The sequence below is a fragment of the Falco punctatus genome, assembly GCF_963210335.1.
Source record: "Falco punctatus genome assembly, chromosome: 2".
NCBI classification, from domain to species: Eukaryota; Metazoa; Chordata; class Aves; order Falconiformes; family Falconidae; genus Falco; species Falco punctatus.
In genome coordinates, this window is record NC_137581.1 from 81,592,119 (window position 1) to 81,611,172 (window position 19,054).

The 19,054-nt window shown below is 36.7% G+C and overlaps 1 protein-coding gene across 2 annotated transcripts in view; it reads left to right on the top strand.

The window, feature by feature from the left end:
* Positions 1-17,641, top strand: part of EFHC2 (EF-hand domain containing 2) — a 65,060-nt gene extending 47,419 nt beyond the window's left edge. For both annotated transcript variants that reach the window (XM_080374275.1, XM_080374276.1), the window contains 5 exons: positions 875-1,008; positions 6,060-6,257; positions 6,803-6,895; positions 13,807-13,912; positions 16,298-17,641. In XM_080374275.1, the coding sequence (XP_080230401.1) occupies positions 875-1,008; positions 6,060-6,257; positions 6,803-6,895; positions 13,807-13,912; positions 16,298-16,393 (627 nt within the window). In that variant the 3' untranslated portion in view covers positions 16,394-17,641. The remainder of the gene's footprint in view (positions 1-874; positions 1,009-6,059; positions 6,258-6,802; positions 6,896-13,806; positions 13,913-16,297) is intronic.
* The last annotated feature ends 1,413 nt before the right edge of the window (positions 17,642-19,054 follow it).

A 19,054-nucleotide genomic window follows, 5' to 3' on the forward strand; every position in this document is an offset into this window, starting at 1 on the left:
TTCTTATTACCAGTCACGCCAAATTCCAAATAATTGCCGGTTAAAGCAACATTTCTTACTGGAAGAAATGGGAGAAAACTTTTCAGACTGCTCATTGTGCTTTATGAGTTAGGGTAGGGCATGACATATGTAAGGACATATCAGCTATTCATACCTGGACTTGACCCTAATTTAATGACTGAATACCCTAGATGTTAAAAATTAGTATAGCAAATAAATCTTTGGTAGAGCTCTTACACAACAATATGAATATAGGGTGGAAGTCTTAGTGCTCTGGTTTTGTTTATCTAAATTCAAATTTATTTTAATGGCCTATTTAATAAGAAAAAAGCATTCATCTTACGTGACAGGAAAAATTGGTTCCTAACAAATTTCGTCTGCTAATTCTGAGTATGTAAGACAACATAGTCTAATATGAATGACAGCATCTGTGGGAAAAGTTCATTGGAGCCAATGGTGAAAAGATTAGTTTTAACTTGGTGAAATTTATTGATTGAGAATTAAGTGAGGTGCACCAATATAATATAAAGACCATGTTATTAGAACTGTAGTTTAAATGTTTCTACTGCTTTAACAATGCAGTGTTTGAAACAAAAGTAGATGTTCTTTTATGTAGCTGGAATAAGCTTTCTGAGAGTGCATGATCTGATGATTTTTTTATATTCTTGGTAGGAAGCAATTTTTTTCAGCGCAGCAAGCTTCCCTCCAAATTTAACACAGTGCTGATAGATGCATTCAAAGTGAGACAATGAAGAAACTAATATTACTTGACAGTTCAGCATTGCCCTGCATCTTGACAGCTCTTGCTGGTACATGAACAGTTGGTTGCAAAGTGCTTTTTGATCTAATCTATGTCTTGCTTTCCTTTGTTAAGTTCTGTATGGCTGATATTGGTGTCATCCTCAAGAAACTGAAAGACATAGCCAAACCTCGTTCCCAAGAAATCAGACAGGTGTTTGCAGCCACTGACCCTGAGCATACCAAGGTGATTGAGTATGACCCTTTCAGGTAAGATAGTGGATTTTAGGTTTTGATATTTAATGAAGGCACATTCCCCAAAAATGTATAGAGCATGACTGTTTCTTGATGTTTTCTGCACATGTTAGCTGACAAATGGCATACATTTGTTTTGCATTTACTTGGAGACTGTATGTGAAAAATAAAGTGAATCCATGCCCCAGGAAAAAAGAGAAATGTGATAGTTTCAAGTAAGCTGAAAAGTTTCAAATAAGCTGAAAATCTGTCTACTATTTATGGAGCTGGCACAGGGTGTTATGGAGAAGGGCATGTCAGCAGTAATATATACACTGAAAGATAAAGAAAAGTCTATCCTGGGAGTGAAACAAATTAATGAGTAGTTTTGAAATTCAAAAGGGAATGTTTGGAGTTGTCTCCTGAAAATGGTATTATTTGGGTTTTGGATCATTGATAAAGAAGAGAATCTTCACGGAACCAAGGTATATTGAAATTACAGAATGCAGTGGTAGGCATCTTTAAAAAAGTCTGGAAAGTAGTAGTCAGAGCAATAACTAGTGCTTGGATAGTAATTTCAGCATAGGTAGAGGGAACAGAAATTTGGATTCTGGCAATTGTCCAGATGTGGCAATGGGGAAATGTATAGATACTTGAAAGAGGAAATCATGCTCAATGGAAGCTGATTTCAGTTCGTCCCACAGCCGGAATACTGGAGCATATGAACTGTGTTACGTACTGGTAAAGTTAATGATCTGGAACAGAGGAGGAAGTTTTACCTAGAAGCATTTTTTTTTCGCAGTGGTAATAACTATGTATTTAGGAACTGTCGTAGTAACTAAAGCATATAAGTAGATGTATATTGGGTGGAATGTCATCCCTATAGGAATGTTAACCAAGGCAGAATTACTTCTGAACTACCTCAGAAGAGTTATAGATCAGTAGAAGGTTCTTCCAGCAATTTAAAGTGAAAGTAGTGAGAATTTAAAACAAGCTGGTATTCAGAAATGAAAAACAAGTCATTAAAAGGTAGGATTTAAACTAAGAGAGAACACAGTTACTGGCAGCTTTTGGTCAAAACATTTCTAGACTTAGATATTTTACTCCACAGAAGCAAGATTCTGACTTGTTAATTACATTAAGAGGGAAAATGTAATTACTAGAGTAAGAAGGGAAGAAAATTTACTTAGTGTGTATCTGGAGAAACTTCATAGCACTTGGAAAAGGGTTTTACTTGATATGCACAATAAAGGTTTAAAATAAAATAATTATGGTTTAAATTTAAATTATGAAATAATCATCTGCAAAACTTTTGTGTTCTTACATGAACTAAGAGCAGGTCAGAGGTTTGGAACATTTGCATGACAAAATAGGTGGAGCACACTTTTAGAAGGGTTGGTTGTGCTTTTAAACAGCAGGGAAAAAAATTATTTTATCAAGAAGAGGCTCAGCTGAGTGTAGATTTAATCATAGTCATATTCAGCGCAGCTGTGAAAAGCCCAACTGTTTAATTTAGGCTAGTGCTGTTCTGTGGCATGGAGAAAGATATGTGTACTTATATAGCATTAAGGCACTTGGTTTCAGCAACAGAAATGCAGTAACCCCCTCCATAAGCAAGAGAGGAAGAAGGGGAACCCACGTCATAAATGTTATCTTGGCCTCAGTGCTCACCTGGGCCAGCCTGAACACGTGCTAATGGTCTGCATCCCTCCTGCGGTGGTGGGACTGCAGGGGGTCTAACAGGAAGCATTCACACTACCAGAGGAAGAATTTGCCTCTAAATTTTGTGCTTTATAGTGATAATTGATTTTGTTTCTGTTCATTCATATTATATCCTGTAATTTAAAGACTCTCTTCTTTTTATTATCCATGTGTCTTATTTTAGAATGAAAGAAACATTTTTAGTGGTGAAGACAAGAACGATTGTTTGCATTTATGAAAAGTTGAAGATATTTTTCTGTGAACAGAATATGTATTTTTCTTTCAGTTTTGTATTTTTTTATGTACATCACTGCTTATTTTTAATCTGTCATGGCATTTCATGATTATAACTAACTACAAATGATTATTTTTAGTACAGGCAATTATCTGTGTGACAGCTTCCACCAGCATGATAATCCTCTTTTCTTATCTTAAATACAGCTAAAGCTTTACTGTGCTCTGAATTGGGCTCTTCAGATTTCTTCCTTTCTACCTATGTAATTTTTTATGATCTGCTTTTAAAAAGGTACCTGTAAGTATGATGTAGTGAAGCAGAATTGTAATTAAACAATTTAACTAATTTCAGAACCCAGATCTATGGCACATTGTCCAGGAAATAAGTACATGACATACACTGAAGCTATCCCCTAAGCTGTTGTTAAAACTACTGAAATCTTTGTTAAGAAGAGAAGAAAAAAATAACTAAAATTTAGATGCCTGTGCATCATGGTCCTATCCAGACTGCTTTTTCTCATAAGCCACTGGCAAGACCCTTTACTGTTAGAGACAAAGTACCATGTGGGTTTAACAAAGATGCCTGTCTTCCTTTTAACTTGAGAAAGAGCTTTCTTAAGCAGTTCATTATTTTTTCTTCTTTCTCCACCAAATTCAGATTGCAATCTGTCATGTTTTTCTAGAACAAAAAAAAAAGTAAACCAAAAGAGAACTAAGCTGTGAAAACAATTCTTGCAACTTGTTTCTTTTTGTCAGGAAGAGTTTAGATGTAATTTTGTTTGCGAATCTTGGGTCTCACTCATTAGTCCCTAGCAATCACTAAAATATTCCTTAATTCCCAAACGAGACAATAATTTTATCTGGGGTTTTTGTAGACTTGATTGTCACTGACTGGCTTGAGAAAATAAAAGACTTCTAAAATCCTGAGACAGGAAAAATCTATGCCATGTATGGAAATCCAGTCTGTGGAAATATTCAGATAGATGATGTTATCTACATGCTTTGAGCTTCACCAGCCCAAGCATTTAAGAGTGCCAGGCTTATCAAGGTATATTGTCATCTTCTTTGTGTTTGTAGTAGTATTACTGTGGGCTCCAGAAAACAGGCTCCAGTTTTGACTGGATCTCTGAATGCTGCTACAATACAAATAATATTATTTAGTAAGTGGAAAAATCGTACTGACAAGAGAATGATAATATTAATAGATGGACTATGTTTTTGTCATTGAGTTTGCATAATCTCAAATACAGCTTGCTACTGCCAACATCTTGTCTTCTTCTGATACTTATCTCTTGCCACTGCACATAAAGGATCTTTCTAAATTATTTCAAGGTTAAAAAAGCAGCAGTTGAATCAAAATAGACACAATATGATGCTTAGCATCCTTTTTTGAATAGCTGTGTAAGTGCGATCATATTCTATGAAGAGATTCTTCATTTGAACAGGGCCGCACAAGCCTCTGAGAGGAAGCAAGTGAGAAATTGGTGATAAAATTTGTCAGTCTCAAAGGGTACTAAGTTTCTGTGCTTTCAGTTCACATGTGGATGTTAAGAGACCCATTATCAAATTCATTCAAGAATTTTAACTATTCTTCAGCCAGCAGTTCAAATCTTGTGTCAGAACTTTGTGCATCACTAATAATTCCTTCCATTTGTTTTCAAAGATTGGTATATAATCACAGTGATGCACTACCCTCAAGAATACCACAAGGTAGAGCTCTAATTGGATCAGCAATTACGGTAAAGTTTATTCTTAGTGCAGTTTATCCAGAAGTATATATAATTAATCTAATTTTGACTGAGGTACGTAGGCCTATGTTGATGCTTTTGTTAAAAAATAATCCTGTTGAACATGAGTTCAGCAGAGACAGATGTTTGGTGTCATAACACCAATGTAGTTACACTAAGGCAGGTTTGACAAGAGGCCTTGTAACAGCTGAGTTAACCTACAGTTCAGGCCAGTTTTTTCCAGGAGAGCAGAATTTCCTTGCATACCTTGCTACTGGTGGTTTTCTTTCCTTATGTTGTGTTATCATCCAAGACAAAGAAGAAATCTGTAATTGCGTGAAGGCAACAGTCTTCAAAATTGGTCCTTCTCCTCCCCCTTACCAACAATATAAATCAGAGGGACATTCTTCTAACCTGTAATTACTAGTCCTGATCCTTAAGCTCCAAAGCTTGTGTCCATTTGCTGATATACTACAAGTGCCTTCAGCTTACCCGGAAGTCACTCCAGCTGTATTATCAGCAACAAATTCTTGATATTAACAGGAATGAATAGTCATTCAGTGCCAGCACTGACCCGTCAGATGGATCTCAGAAACATTTCTCCTTCTTTGGAATGGGCTGATTTCTTTGAGTAGCACAAGCAGTCTTGGGAGAGCACGTCTCAGGTTCTTCCCTTCATGTGATCTGATGCTCTGCTGACAGTGTCCAAGTGTAACCTGGTCATGCTACTGCCTCCTATCTCCCGTTCTTGCCAGGAGGGCTTGTGATTACAAGCTGGGTGTAATTTTCTGCCCTCTTTCTGTGACCAATTTCTGTTTCCCTTCCCCCAGCTTTCCCCTGAAAGCTACCTATCACAGCCAGCTTTCACAATGCTTTGTGAAGTGTGGCTTGCCACTTGGTTAATATTCTGTTCTCTGTTGGGATCTTCTGCCCCACTTCTCCTCTGCTGTTGTTAATTCTCTCTATATATTTTATGCAACAGTTGTTGTGCCTGCTTTGTGTTTACTGATAATCGTGTGTTACAGAATGCAAAATATAATTAGGAACAGAACAGGCTAATACCTTGTTAATTCACTATCTTGTTAGATAAATGCAATGACAAAATTAATCTCTGCTAATATTCTATGCCACTATGGCATCTCTGGGAAAAAGTTTCAGTCATGAGTATTATGTATTTTTGTATGTATAGCCAACTACTGGGGAAATGTGGAAATTCTGCAAAAGTTTAAGAGTTCAGGTAATTGCCATTATACCTTCTTGAACAGATCTGGATTTTAAATTGAAGTAGATACATTCTTTAAAGATCTAAATACAGTATTTTGTAATGAGTGCACTTTATCCTCCCCCCCCCCCCAGTTTAGTAATTATTAACTGTTTTTAACTTCTTTACTTAAAACTAACGTAGACTGTTGTTTTTGTGAACAGAAGTTTGATAGTCGATATCGCTGATGGAGCATTTTCAGAACATGAAATTATAACTCTTGGGCGCTATTACAGTGTGAGAGATGAATATGAAATAGACCTCCAGTTCCTCCTTGCAGTGGCTCAAGAACGACTAAAGAAAAATAGCTTTGAGAATTTTGAACAACTGTCTGCAGTGCTTGTATACAATGACCGTGAAAAGTAAATTTCCTCTATTTATCCTAAGATATTATTTGGGAAGCTCTGCTTGTAAACCTATCTACTTTCTGTTTGTTGCTGAGCAAATTACATATTGCAGATGAAGTATATTATTTGTGATGTTAAGCCTTTCTCAACACTTGGCTGTAGACGAGTAAAGGATAGCTTTTTTGTCTTTTTTTTTTCATTTTGTTTGGGGACTTTTTATTATAGCTGCTGTACTGAACATTCTGTGACATAATCACATGCCCAGAATCAGAGGAAAAATTGTGATTTAAGGGAAAAAAGAAAGGATTTGTAGCTGATTCTGATGTCACAGATAAAGAATCCCAGAGAACCACTAAGGACCTCAGCATGTGGGAGAACAGGTCACCTCATGCACTTCCAAATTTCTGGGCTTTGTAATAGCGAAATTTCATAAAACGTTGTTTTCTTTACCTCTACCCCAATATTTCTTATGTGTTTTCCTATTCGCAGCAACATTCACTTGAAATAAATCTGAGAAATACCTAATGTACACTTCCTCCCTTCTCTTTCTGTTTGTGTAGATGTGGAGTGCTGCCCCATGAGATGTGCAGGACTGTTTGCAAGTCCTTTAAGTTGCCACTGGCTGATGATGACCTGCAAGCTTTACTGACCATGTAAGTTAAGGGCAGACAGTATGACCTGCATGCATGGATGCATATCAATGCTAAATATCGACTTCACACACAGTTCTTAACAATTTTTCATTTGTATAATATTAATCATTTCATGATGCTGATTTTGTCCCTATATACATATACAAACTTTCTTATTATAGAATATTTATGATCAACTGAGGTCCATCCATCTTAGCAACTTCTCTTCATTTTATCTGACACAGTAGATTATGTGGGGTTTGCCAGAATTCTATGGAATTAGTCTTATGGGTATCAGCTACTGATACTTATCATTATCAATGCGATTAACTTCTTTTGCTTTAGTTGTTCCTATGTCTATGTAAAAAAAAAAAAGAGCACATTATGTAAGTTTAAGAAGCATACCAATGCAATTAAATGTCCTTGAATCAAGTAGGCAACATCAGTAGTAAATAAAAGTTACTTGCTATTCCTATTCATCTCACCTGAAACATATTTTATTGTAATTTTTAGAAAGGAAAAGGAATGTTGTTTTTTGTATTTTTCCATAGCACATTTAATTGTTTTGAGATAAATAGGTTGGCTAGCTGAATTAATGGGAATAGAAGTGAAAAGCGCTGATATTCAGTGCACTTGTATTAAAGGCTGGAGTTCAGAGTAACCTGTGGTGTTTTGAACACTCATGTGATGTTGAGTTTGGTTTTCATGGCCAGAGTTTCTGGCAATAGGTTTAAATGCATGCGCATTGGACTCTTCTTTCTCGCGTGGGAAATCCTTAAGTGTTTTGTCTGTGCCTTCATACTGTGTTAAAAGCAGGAGCAGGTCTTGTCTTCCATCATGTTTAAATGCTTTCAGGTAGATACGCTTCTTGATTTCAGGAAGAATTGCAAACTAAGCATCTGGATTTATCACAAAATGAAAAGACTCTTGGCAGGCAGAAATGTGGAATCCATTTTAATAAAGCATCTTCATACGGCAAGCAAAACTTCCTACTTAAATGAGTATCAATAAGACTGCTATAAGAATTCTAAGGGGCTGTTTTTCATAAAGCCCCCATTTCCAGACCAAAAAAATTTCAGAATATCTCCCTGCAGTAGCCAGATAGACAACTTTGACAATTTGTGTGCTGTTCATCACTTCTGACAGTTAGGATGCACACATTAGTCATCAGAAGTATGTCTAAATTTTAGTATTTGTCTAAAACTCATTTTTTAGAACACCCACTAAGCTGCCCAATACAAAAAGTGTTGGAGAACAATTGACATCCTGTACTAGACAAGGACTTCTCATATTTTCCACTTCATAAAAGCTGAAATTGAATAGATGCACAGACAAGGGACTGGAGGTTTTCCTTTATGTACTAACTCAATGCTGATGAAAAACAGACAAGCCTAACACATCATAGGCTCTAGAGACATGTTTATTGTTTGTGAATTCAAACCAGGGAAAGGTTTTATGAGATGAACCTCTTCTCTCCTGAAGAGTCTTAGTGTAGGCATTTAAAAAGAATAAGCCGAGTTCATTATGATAAAAATTGGAGACAATCTTAGAAGACAAGGAGGAGACTAAAAGGACTGGATTTCACCCAGCTTTAGCCGGGTACCTGTGATGGCTGAATTAGGATTCAGCTGCTCTAAGTTCTTTCTGTAGGTGATGGAGGAGAGTTATCTCCTCAGTTTGTGTAAGAGATGGATTTCTAAATTACCATCCATTTTCCTTTGTTTATAAAGGGGCTGTGGCCAGCCTTTATTGCAGATTTCTGTATGAGTAAGGTAAATGGTGTGAAGCTGGGCCTCAGATATCAGTGTGAGAAGTACTTTGTTTGATGGAGTGCTATGTGTAATGCCAGTTCTAAGTTACAATATCAGCTGCTTTGAAAGATGGCAGTTTATATGGTGAATCACTGCACTGCCAGTAAGAAGGAAGGCTGTCACATTCTTAATAATGTGTGCAGTTGGCACTGCTTGGTAAGTTTATTGTTTCGTGAAGGTGCAGAGTCAGGGAAAGATTTTTTTTAAGTGTATTTGGTGGGAGTTAATTTCCAGTAATATGGAAATCAAAGAATAGAGTTAGATGAATGAGATTTAGACTTTTCCTTTCCTCTTGCTTCCTGTAGTTTTCTTTGAGAGTGAAGAATGACGAAACAAGCAGGTTTATTGTTAATGAAGAACAGTCTCACTCCTGGGGAGTAGGCAGTTCAGTGTGGGCAAAGTTTGTCAACAATATTCTTTCCCTGGTTTTTTTTTTGGTTGAGGAAGCATGTCCACTGATGTTTCTGAAGCAAGTGGTGGTGGTATTCCTACTGTCTGTACCTGTATTTATGAAGGAAGAAAATGGTACAATAAAAGTTGTTGGATTGATTCCCACAAAATCAGTGTATATAGCTAATGCAGTAGCTGGACCCTGTTCAGCTATAAAATGATGCTGGATAATGTGATCAGATAATAGTTGAAGACTGAAGCTATATGTTTATTCAGCTTTGCTATCTGTGATTAGGTGGCAAAGAATTTCTGTAGGACTTAATGGTTCTATTTTTCCATTTTGAAAGGTAATACTCTTAAAGTATTTATTATTTACATTTGTAAATTATACTGCAGTGATCTGTCACGTATTAAAAGGATGGGATGGGAGTGGAAGTTCCTTTCTTAGTTTTGTGGTCACCTCCAGATGACCCAAGACTTTGTTTACTTTGCCCAAAGACCATTCAGTTTGCATAGAGTGCAGGGAGAATTAACACAAACATGGAGGTTTCATAAAACCCTTTCATATTTTCTGCCTACAGTAAATTTAAATTTTTTATTTTGTGATAGTGAAATAGTAGGATTTAGGTACCCAACAATGTGTCTGTTTTTCCAGTTTACCTGACCTGGCTTATTACAAACTATTTCCTTTCTCCATCAGCATTTTCTCACTCAGTTTTTTAATCACAGGGCAATACAGACTTCTAATCGCAATGTATTAAGTAATGCAGATGGTACACAATTGTTTCTGCCAGAAAACTACAATTGTCATTATAAACATTTCTTTAAATTCATGCAGGCATAATGAATAATTACAGTTTGTTTAATAAATAAATGTTGCTGAAGTGCTTAAGTAGTGAATTTAGGGTTTTTTTCCTTCTATTTTTATTTACTGCAATGCTAAATGCATGCTAACAAGGACTTAAAAAGATGCAGTCCTTCCCTAGAGGATATATAAACAGCTGACAGATAAGGAAAGGAGAAATGCAGGGAAGAAAAAGTGGATGACAAGTGTACAAGTATTACACGTTGATTGTTCCGCGTTAGTTTAGTTGTTAAGCATATGTCCCTATTTTTAAAAATGTATCTTAATTTCTGTTAAAAGCAGCTGTGTAGTTCTTCATTTCTCAGCGGTATGAGGGTGAGACTGTTGGATGCTGGAGTGGGGCTTGTTTGGAAGTGAATCCCTAGTGTTTCAGGTAACCATGCCTGACAACAATGCGCCTCCTACCTGGTCATCCCAGTTCTCAAGTCACTAATAGGCCAGGCCAGGACACTCCTGCCTGCTCAGCTTTACCCTGGTTTGTGGCTGGGTAATATTTTTTTACCTAGTTGCCTACCTCTAATGTCTTTTTTTTAGGGCTGACCTAGTTCTTTCAGGCAGCAAACCCTCTTTTCCTACTACAGCAAGAGTCCTGGTAGCAGGAGCAAGATTGGAAATGGTCACAAGATCTTTCTCCTGCATTCTGTCTTCTGCTTGTTGCCTTTGATGAGTGAGACTCCCTGGGCCATTTGTGATGAAAAGACTCTCTACCATTAATATTTAGATCTCTTAAATTATTTCTGTTATTTGGTATGCTGAGGAACTGTTGGTTCAATTTATAGTTGTTCAAGATGTGAACAAATGTATACACAAGATAGGAGCCATTACTTAATTCATCCTAATCAGCTGCACAGACTTGTCCATGCTTGCCATTTTAAATCTTTTCATATGAACAGTTTATGACGATTTAGGTATATACCTGTGTTAAACAGAGACTATCAAACACGCTGAAGAATCCCAACATTTTCTCTAAGGTTAAAGCAGCATGGTGCTTCTCATTTATTATTATCAGATTAATGTCTTAATAAATGTTATTCAAAACTAAGGAATTAAAAAAAATCTGCATGTACATTAACTTTTCACGTAAATGTTTGTGTTACAGATGTCTTGATGGGAAAGAAAAAACATTTGTAAGTGGCCTTTACTCACGAAAGTATCCTTGGGAATGGTCATATTGTGGTTTAACCAGTTTTTCACACATCTGGAGTATTTCATTATGAATACATTTTTAGAAGCCAAAAAGTAGGGTCATTTCTGTAATGTCAAAGAAAAAAAAAGCTCTGCAAACTATGATAGGGATGGGGGCGTGACTTTCATAGTCTAAAATAACGTGCATTGGTACAGTCCTAGGGCAAAATTGAAGAGAAGCATGGTTTCAAGAGATCTTTGTTGCATCTTCTTGGTAAGACAAATCAAATTTCCTTTCCTGAAGAGCACTGTTAGTTTCAGTCATATTAATTCCAACCACTGAAACGCATGACATCTCTGTCCTAATAATGCACAAATTGATAACATCTCCACAGTCCATCTGGATACTCTGTGCCATATTGCAAGTGTGTGCTTTTAGTAGATTGATACAATAAGTCACAGCAGCAAAAAGATCTGAAAAGTAGATTATTTTTTTTTCTTTTTTTCCTTCTGGATTATTCTAGCATAATATTTTAAGCTGCTTTCTGTAGCTATTTAAATACGAGATTTAGGAATCCCGTTTCCTCTGCCCATATTAAAATCTTTGGTTATAGTTAACTGCATGCCCATGTTATCATCTCAGTTTGCCAGTGCTGTCACATCAAAGGACTTTTCTCCTTGTTAATGCTTGTCGAAAGCAGAAGCAATGCTTCCCTTGACTTCATTGCCTCAGCATAAAGTTTAAGTATGTTACACATCTTCTCTTGTTCTTTTTTTAAAATCCTGCTTTACAGCTCTGCATCTTGGCAGTAGATTTAATCTTTTGACTTTTCACAATGTGCAAAAGATAAACACATATGTAATAACAGAAAAAAATAATAGTCGTGATAGTTCTGAAATTCAGAATCTGTGTGCATAGATTTTTTTTCCAAGAGTTATAAGCTATTTTATTGTCTTGCTACTTCTAATGCAAAACTTCCTTTTCCCAACTGCCACCTGTAAAAAACTTGAAACAAACAAGAACCCCTGAGAATTGGGAATGATAATTTTATTTTATATTGGATATGTTCCCCAAAAGTAAGGCTTTGTGAAAACGTTAACTTGCGTGTGAGCTATTACAAAGAAGCAAGCTATCATAGCAGGGTTTCTTATGGCAATGTTTCAGACTCCTCTTTAATATTAGTAACAGTAGCATTCTTTTCTGACTTTGCTTTAATCTTCAGCATAACTCATTGTACTTAACATTCCAGTTTATCGCTAGCATCTCTTGTTTATGGCTGTCAGTATATTTTATTATTATCTCTTCTGCTGACTATTAAATGAAAGGTGTGGGGGGAGGAGAAGGAAAGGATGAGTTGCTGATTATTGCAGTTTATTTTTGTCACTGGATTTATTTCTCCTCTTCTCTGGTATTGTTTTCCAAGTTTGTGCTGTAAATTCTCTCTTAAAGTACCTTCATGTTTAATTTTTACCAGAACCCTCTGCAGTGACCGAAGAGTTTTGAGGCCCATGTTTTGTGCAGTGCTGTTTATTTAAGAGCAAGATAAAGTGATTTTCTAAAATACTTGTTTCCTGGAGATGTTCCTGTGCAGTAGTGTTTGTCTCACCAGATTACAGAATTGTTTAACCTGATGTTTCCCACCCAAGAATAGGTGTTGAGTCTTGCTAGCTGCATTTGTCTCTATGGACTCCAGTGAAGCACAGACACTTCCAGGGTGTACTGATAAACCTAAACCAGGTCTCTTTTATATGTAGATAGTGTTAGGTGAGACAGACATCATTCACAGAAACTGCTAGTACAGTATTTATAGCAGAGCAGTCAAGCTGTTCATTTCAAGAATGATTTGCATGGCAGCTTCACCTTGCAGGTATCTTTCAAGCACTTAACTAGTGCCACTGAAATAACAGTGGTTCCCAAGTGTCTTAATCACCTAAATGTTTTGCTGAATGAAGGTCTTTTTTTCTGAAGCTGTTTCATCCAAATCAGTGGCAAAAGGATGATGTGACTTATGAATTTTCTCTCATGGGGTTTATTACTGTGGGGATTTTAGAAATTTGGGGGAGGAAGACAGTGTGTTCCACATGTACCTGTAGACCTTAGCTGGCAGCATATATATCTTCATGCATGTAGGGGAGCCTCATAACTGACACAAATTTATTTATTCCATAGAAATAAAGAACAATGCCATTAAACAACTACCGAATGACAAGGCTCGTGATTTTTAAAGCTGGCTATTATTTGATAGGTTAGAGAGCTGTGTGGTTTTCAATTGTAAATTGATCCCAAGGTGTGTGTAAACAGCATTTTTGAAGGTTTGCTTATTTTTAGGAAATGATTGCAGAAGCCATGTAAAGCAGGTCAGTTGCGTTATAGCACAGTGCTCTCGTATCACTCTACCTGTTTCTCACTTAATGCTTGTCACCAGTTCTGAGATCACAGTATTGGAGAAGGTTTGGGCGATGCTTCAAAAGTAAAATGAAATTAGTTGAAATGTAATAAACTTTAAAGAATTTGGATTCTTCTATAAGAGACAATAATAAGGTATAAGAATATGGAATAGAATGTATGATATAGAAGTCCTGGCAGTTTAGTATTGTTTTTCTGTACTACTGCTAGTGTTTGGTAATAAAGGAGTAAAAAATTATTACCCAAAAGGTAATATATTAGTATGGTGTGACATGATACAACTTTGTTGAAAATTTCCTTTAATGTTGCGTCATCTTATGGATATTCTGCTTAGGTTTGAAGATGAGCATAAGCAAGTGGAATATAAAAAATTTGTGGATGGGCTGAACTGGAGAGAGAATCAAATCCCTGCTTTCCAGACAATAAAGGTTCCTCTTAAGGTAAAACCAGTGTATCTGAGCAAAGGAACAGTACAGTACATTGATATAGTTTGTCCAGCTTTAACATGATTGCTTTATCCAATGGAGACCACAACAGTTTTCAAATTTTTGTATTTGTGCCTGTTTTCTTCAAGTAATAAATTATTTCTGGGAGGTTTAGAATGAAGCAGAAAAGTCAATCAGGGACAAGGAACCCTGTAACACATCCATGCCTCATAGGTGTACATCTCTGTGAAGTTTTTCTAGAAGAAAAAAAAAAAAAAAGGGAAACAGGTGTTTTTGTCCATGAACAATGGGTGTGAATACCACTTCACCCACAGATATCACTGTCACATGTCAAACGATCTGTTCACTTGCTGACATAGTCAGGAAATACTTTAAACTTCACCGACACTGCAGAAAATAGCTATGTATTTTTTATAACTCCATACATACTTGTACATAATACACCACATCACTGGTAGGCATACAGCAAGAGCAGGACTGATGGATCAACTTTGTATGTCTCCACCAGCCTGCTACTTAGGGTAAATAAAAATGTGGTGTCAACAAACTGCAGAGATTAATCTGATCATGCCTTCTTATGCTGAATGGAACATTTTAAAATAGATGCTGCATAAGGCAATTATGCTGATTTTTAAAAACTTTGTAACAAAGAAATCTGAAGCCCTTCTGGCAACATGTAGTTTTGCTCTTCTGGCCTATCCAATGTGTTGCTATGCTTGTATGGAATGTGTTTGATTGTATTCAGACTGTTTAGAAACATAGCATTCCTTTAATTTCAAGTGCAACAGTGACAGTGTTTAAAACAATATTCCTCAGGTACAGTGGTATTAACGTGACTCCTCTCTCTTACTTGGCTTACCAGCTCTTTCTCCTGTAGTGTCTCAAACTGTTGGTGACGTCTATTGAGGGCCCAATGCTGCTGCTTTGCGCTGCTTTCCATGGTGGTTTATTTTTCACTTTGTCATTGAGAAGAGTTTTTCCATCTTGTACAGATAAAATCAAAGCCCTTCCATGTGTTTTATACAGCAGTCCTGTGGTTCAAAGTGTGCATTAGGCTTTGTTCAGTGGATATTCTTTGTTTTTCCAGAAGAATTCTGTGCTTCAGTTACAACTCACTGTTTAAACAGTGACTGCTCTTAGGAGATTGTGTCAGGATAAGGAGCCTCATGAGCCTCAGCACCACAGAAAGAAGATTGGAACTTGTACCCAGAGGATTTTTGCCTTGAAGATGGTGCTAAGCTCTGTACCAAAAAGCAAGGGTGAAAAACACTTGCTGTTGAATGTGTTTGACCGTTTTTCCCCCCCTCACAGAAATGGCTTATCTAGCCATTGAGCATGACCTCATTTCTGGCAGGTGAGGGAAGGAAATGGCTCCTACAGGGTGAAGGTCAGGGGCAAGTGGTGGCGGAACCAAGAGACAGCCTTCACAAGTTGAAGGTGTGGAGGAAAAGATGCTTGTGAAACAAGCAGGAGGTTAAGGTGGACATTTGTGGTGAACTGTATGTTCTGATCAGCATAAGAGATGAGGTTTTGTTTGGGTGTGAAGAAGACATTATCTTTGCTTGGAGGACAGCCAGTGGATGGGCTTTCAGGGGGTGGCTGGTGCCTAAGACCCCCAGCTGAGAATGGTACATGGAGTTATGGGAGGAAGGTTACAGCTGAAATCAAAACCCGAGAAAGACCATTGATAGAAATTATAACCAGTCATCATCACATACAGCACTGGTTTTAATGAACTACACCCGAACTGGTGCCAGTATACTTTACTGAGGTTTATTGACTTTATTGTTTTGTAAGTTAACTGCAATACTTAGGCTATCTTTGGTACAGTACAAGAATATTTTAATGAAGAGATCAATACAAAATGGTAAAAATCAGAGAAAGGAAGGGATTTAAATCTTGTTCAAATTTAGAAACCAATCATCATTCTATTCATGACTTAACCATGACTTAACAGCAATATTTTGGGGCTACAGTACCTATATTTGACAGATAGATTTCAGCAACAGAGTTGGGCTTATTTAGCTGACATTTTTCTTCTTCATCTCATTATTTCGTATGATTTCTAGTGTCAAGACTTAGATGACTTGAGAGACTTTCAAGTATAAGCATCTTAATGAAGAAAATATAGCATTATTTAATTTGAAAATATCTGCAAAAGGGCTAATGATAGAAAATATTTTTAATAAAATATTCCACAAGATGGATAAAAATGTGCATGTATTAATATTTCAAGAGCATGTGCTACATAAAGGTCCACTTTTTCACAGATTTATATATGAAAATGAAGCAGCTCATTCAATCTTATGTTGACCAGTTTTTAATTATTTTTGTTTTCAGTATTATATTCTAAGATATTCTCTGGGTTACTGATTTCAGAATGAAGGTGACGGCAGTGGACAACCACCATTCCTTCCTGTGAAACGAATCAAATACTTACCTCTCCTGGATGATCTGTTTGGCAAGGAAGAATAACCTGATCTGTGCAAGGCACTACTTTTGGATTAGTGTTTCAGCTCTAAAACTTACTTAGATATTGAAAACATTCCTTGTAAAACATAAAGATCAGATAGAGGCTTTATTGCGTTGAATTTCTTATTCCAACATATATATACTTTGTGTGTTTTTGTAACTCCTTCTAAATCAACAGTACTCTTTCATACTTCTACAAGCATAATTAAAACTGTATCCTCTGATCTTTGTGTCTGTTTATATGGAGAATTTAGAAGTATTGAGAAATCTTTCAGTCAAACAGCAAAATCTGACTAACCCTGCTTCGTTCTGCAAACAAAGTTTCTTGGATGACCTCTTAAAATATTAGGTTGGACTATGTTAGCGCAATAAGGTAATTCCATTCAAATATCCTTTCTTGCTCTTTAGTTTATGTCTGTGTTTCTGCTGTATCCCTGTGGTGATGCTTAGGTACTGTTTATGTCAAAGTTTGTTATTTTCTGGAGGAAATACTAGAAAGGTTTTAGCACACTATAAAGTTGCTCTGGTGTCAGAGATAATTATAGCCTTCCAATGTAGAAGTAAATATTTTGCAGGCACAGCACGGAAGCTACCAGTTCTTGCTTTTTGTTTTAAATATGACTCAGATTAGTAGCCACCCAAGTTTACTTGAGTGAGATATGTATGAAGATAAGGTGTTTCAGTACAATTTTAGTGTGCAGCTTTCTTGCAGTAACGCTGTACTTGCCCTTTGAAAATTAATTGATGCCTTTCTCTTTGCTCAAAGTCATGATGACTAAATGGAGTTCCTGATAGCATTTTTCTATCATTTTAAGCATGTGCCACCTCAAAGCCATGATTAGATGTGAATTTAATGGCATGCTTTTGTGAAAGAATTACCCCAGTTTGAAGAATGGAAGAGCTGACGTGAAGAGGGGACCTGGCTCATCCACGGTGATTCCACAGGGGAAGAGCCAGCACACCTCTGCCAGTGGCTGGGAAACTCACGTATTCAGTAGGCTGCACTTTCTGTAATCTGAAATTACAATTCAGGGAGGAAGTGTTTGATTTAGAACATTGAGAATTCAACTTATCTAAGTCCTCAAACTGAGGGAAAGATAATATTTCAAAGAATAACTTAACTCAGTAAATCTGTATCTTTTTGGAAACTTGGAGATCCCTTTTAGAATTATGATTCCATTTAGAAATACCTTGCTGCATTTTTGCATGATAGGGTAAATGAAATTTTTAATTATATGTCTTCTTTCTAACCCTCCATATGGCAAAATATGAAGCTTTTGGCAGCTTTTTACCTTTTTTGTCAGCAAAAAAAGACTTAAGGCAAGGCATAATTATGAGTGTTGCTGCTACTTAGGAAGATGTTTGCAATAACATGGGTAAGTGGTGTCTGTGTCCAGGGGGTCAGAAAGAAAACTGTGAAAACTTGTTAAAATGCTCCAAGTTGTAGACAAGACCATGTACTGTTTTTTGATCCAAAAGAGGAAAATGGTTTCCTACATGACAAGAAAAATGTCTGACCACAGGAACAGTGTCAGGAGCCAAAACGATAACTTGGCATTTGAAGCCAGTTTGATCAAAGCGGAAGATTTTTAAAACATGCCACCAAGACTGAGCTTGACACTTCAAATGAATGCAGTTGTCCTTGTAAATTTTTAATGTTCCCCAGACTTTAGAAAGGTGTTTCAGTTGTGGAGATCTTGTACAGCTGAGGGTTTCCAAGAAAGGTTGACTCTGAACATTTAGAACTTCCCAAGTAGCTTTTAGAGATGGGAAATACACTTCAGTTTGTTTTCCTTTATGTGTATAGGACAAAGAGGAGCCTCTTTTCAGAAAAAAAAAAAAAAAAAAAATCAGTACAAGAAATATAATTTCTTATAATTTCATGTGGAACCCTGTGTATAGGTCTGGTCAATCATGGTCTGGTCTGGTTGTGGTCAAGAAAGGTGACTGCAACCTGGAACCAGTGCAGAGAAAAACTAGAAAGGTGGCCAAGAGAATGGAGATAAGAAAGGAAATGAAAGGAGCTTGGCTTATTTAGTGCCATAAAATGAAGTCTCAGAGAGAATGTGGCTGCTTGATGTAAAAACATTAAGGCCAGACCAGGAAAATAATGTTTTAGGTAAGAATGTTGGTAGTCTTAAGAACAAACAGGTATAATTTGCCACAAATAATTTTAAACTGGACAACAAAAGGTAGTTTCTCACTTCTAAAATGAGGATGTGAAACAGCCTTCCAAGAACAAAGTACTCAGTTTTAAAGCTGAGATGGGTCATCTGATGACAGTAATTTTAGGATGTTTATTAATACTGTTCCAAATTATTATTCTCACTTCTCTTTCTCCTCTTTTCCCATGCATCTTGCATAACCCTGATGAGCATAAAAAGATCTCCTACGAGCAGGGCAGACAGGGCCTGAAAAATATTTTCAGTGCTTGTCACTGTGCTCACAATGTGTCATATGCTGTGGTCTGATGTGTGATAAACACTTTTCACCAGGTTTTCTTTTTTAGAAGCAGCAGTGCTTCCAGAAGGGAAAGCCCTAGCCAATGAGCAGTCCAATAATACTCTTTGTATAATGTGACTTACAGCATATGCTGCCCAGAATATTTCAACCTCTCCTCTAATCCTGCCACCAGCTTCTTCTCTCTTTTCACATTGCTGATGA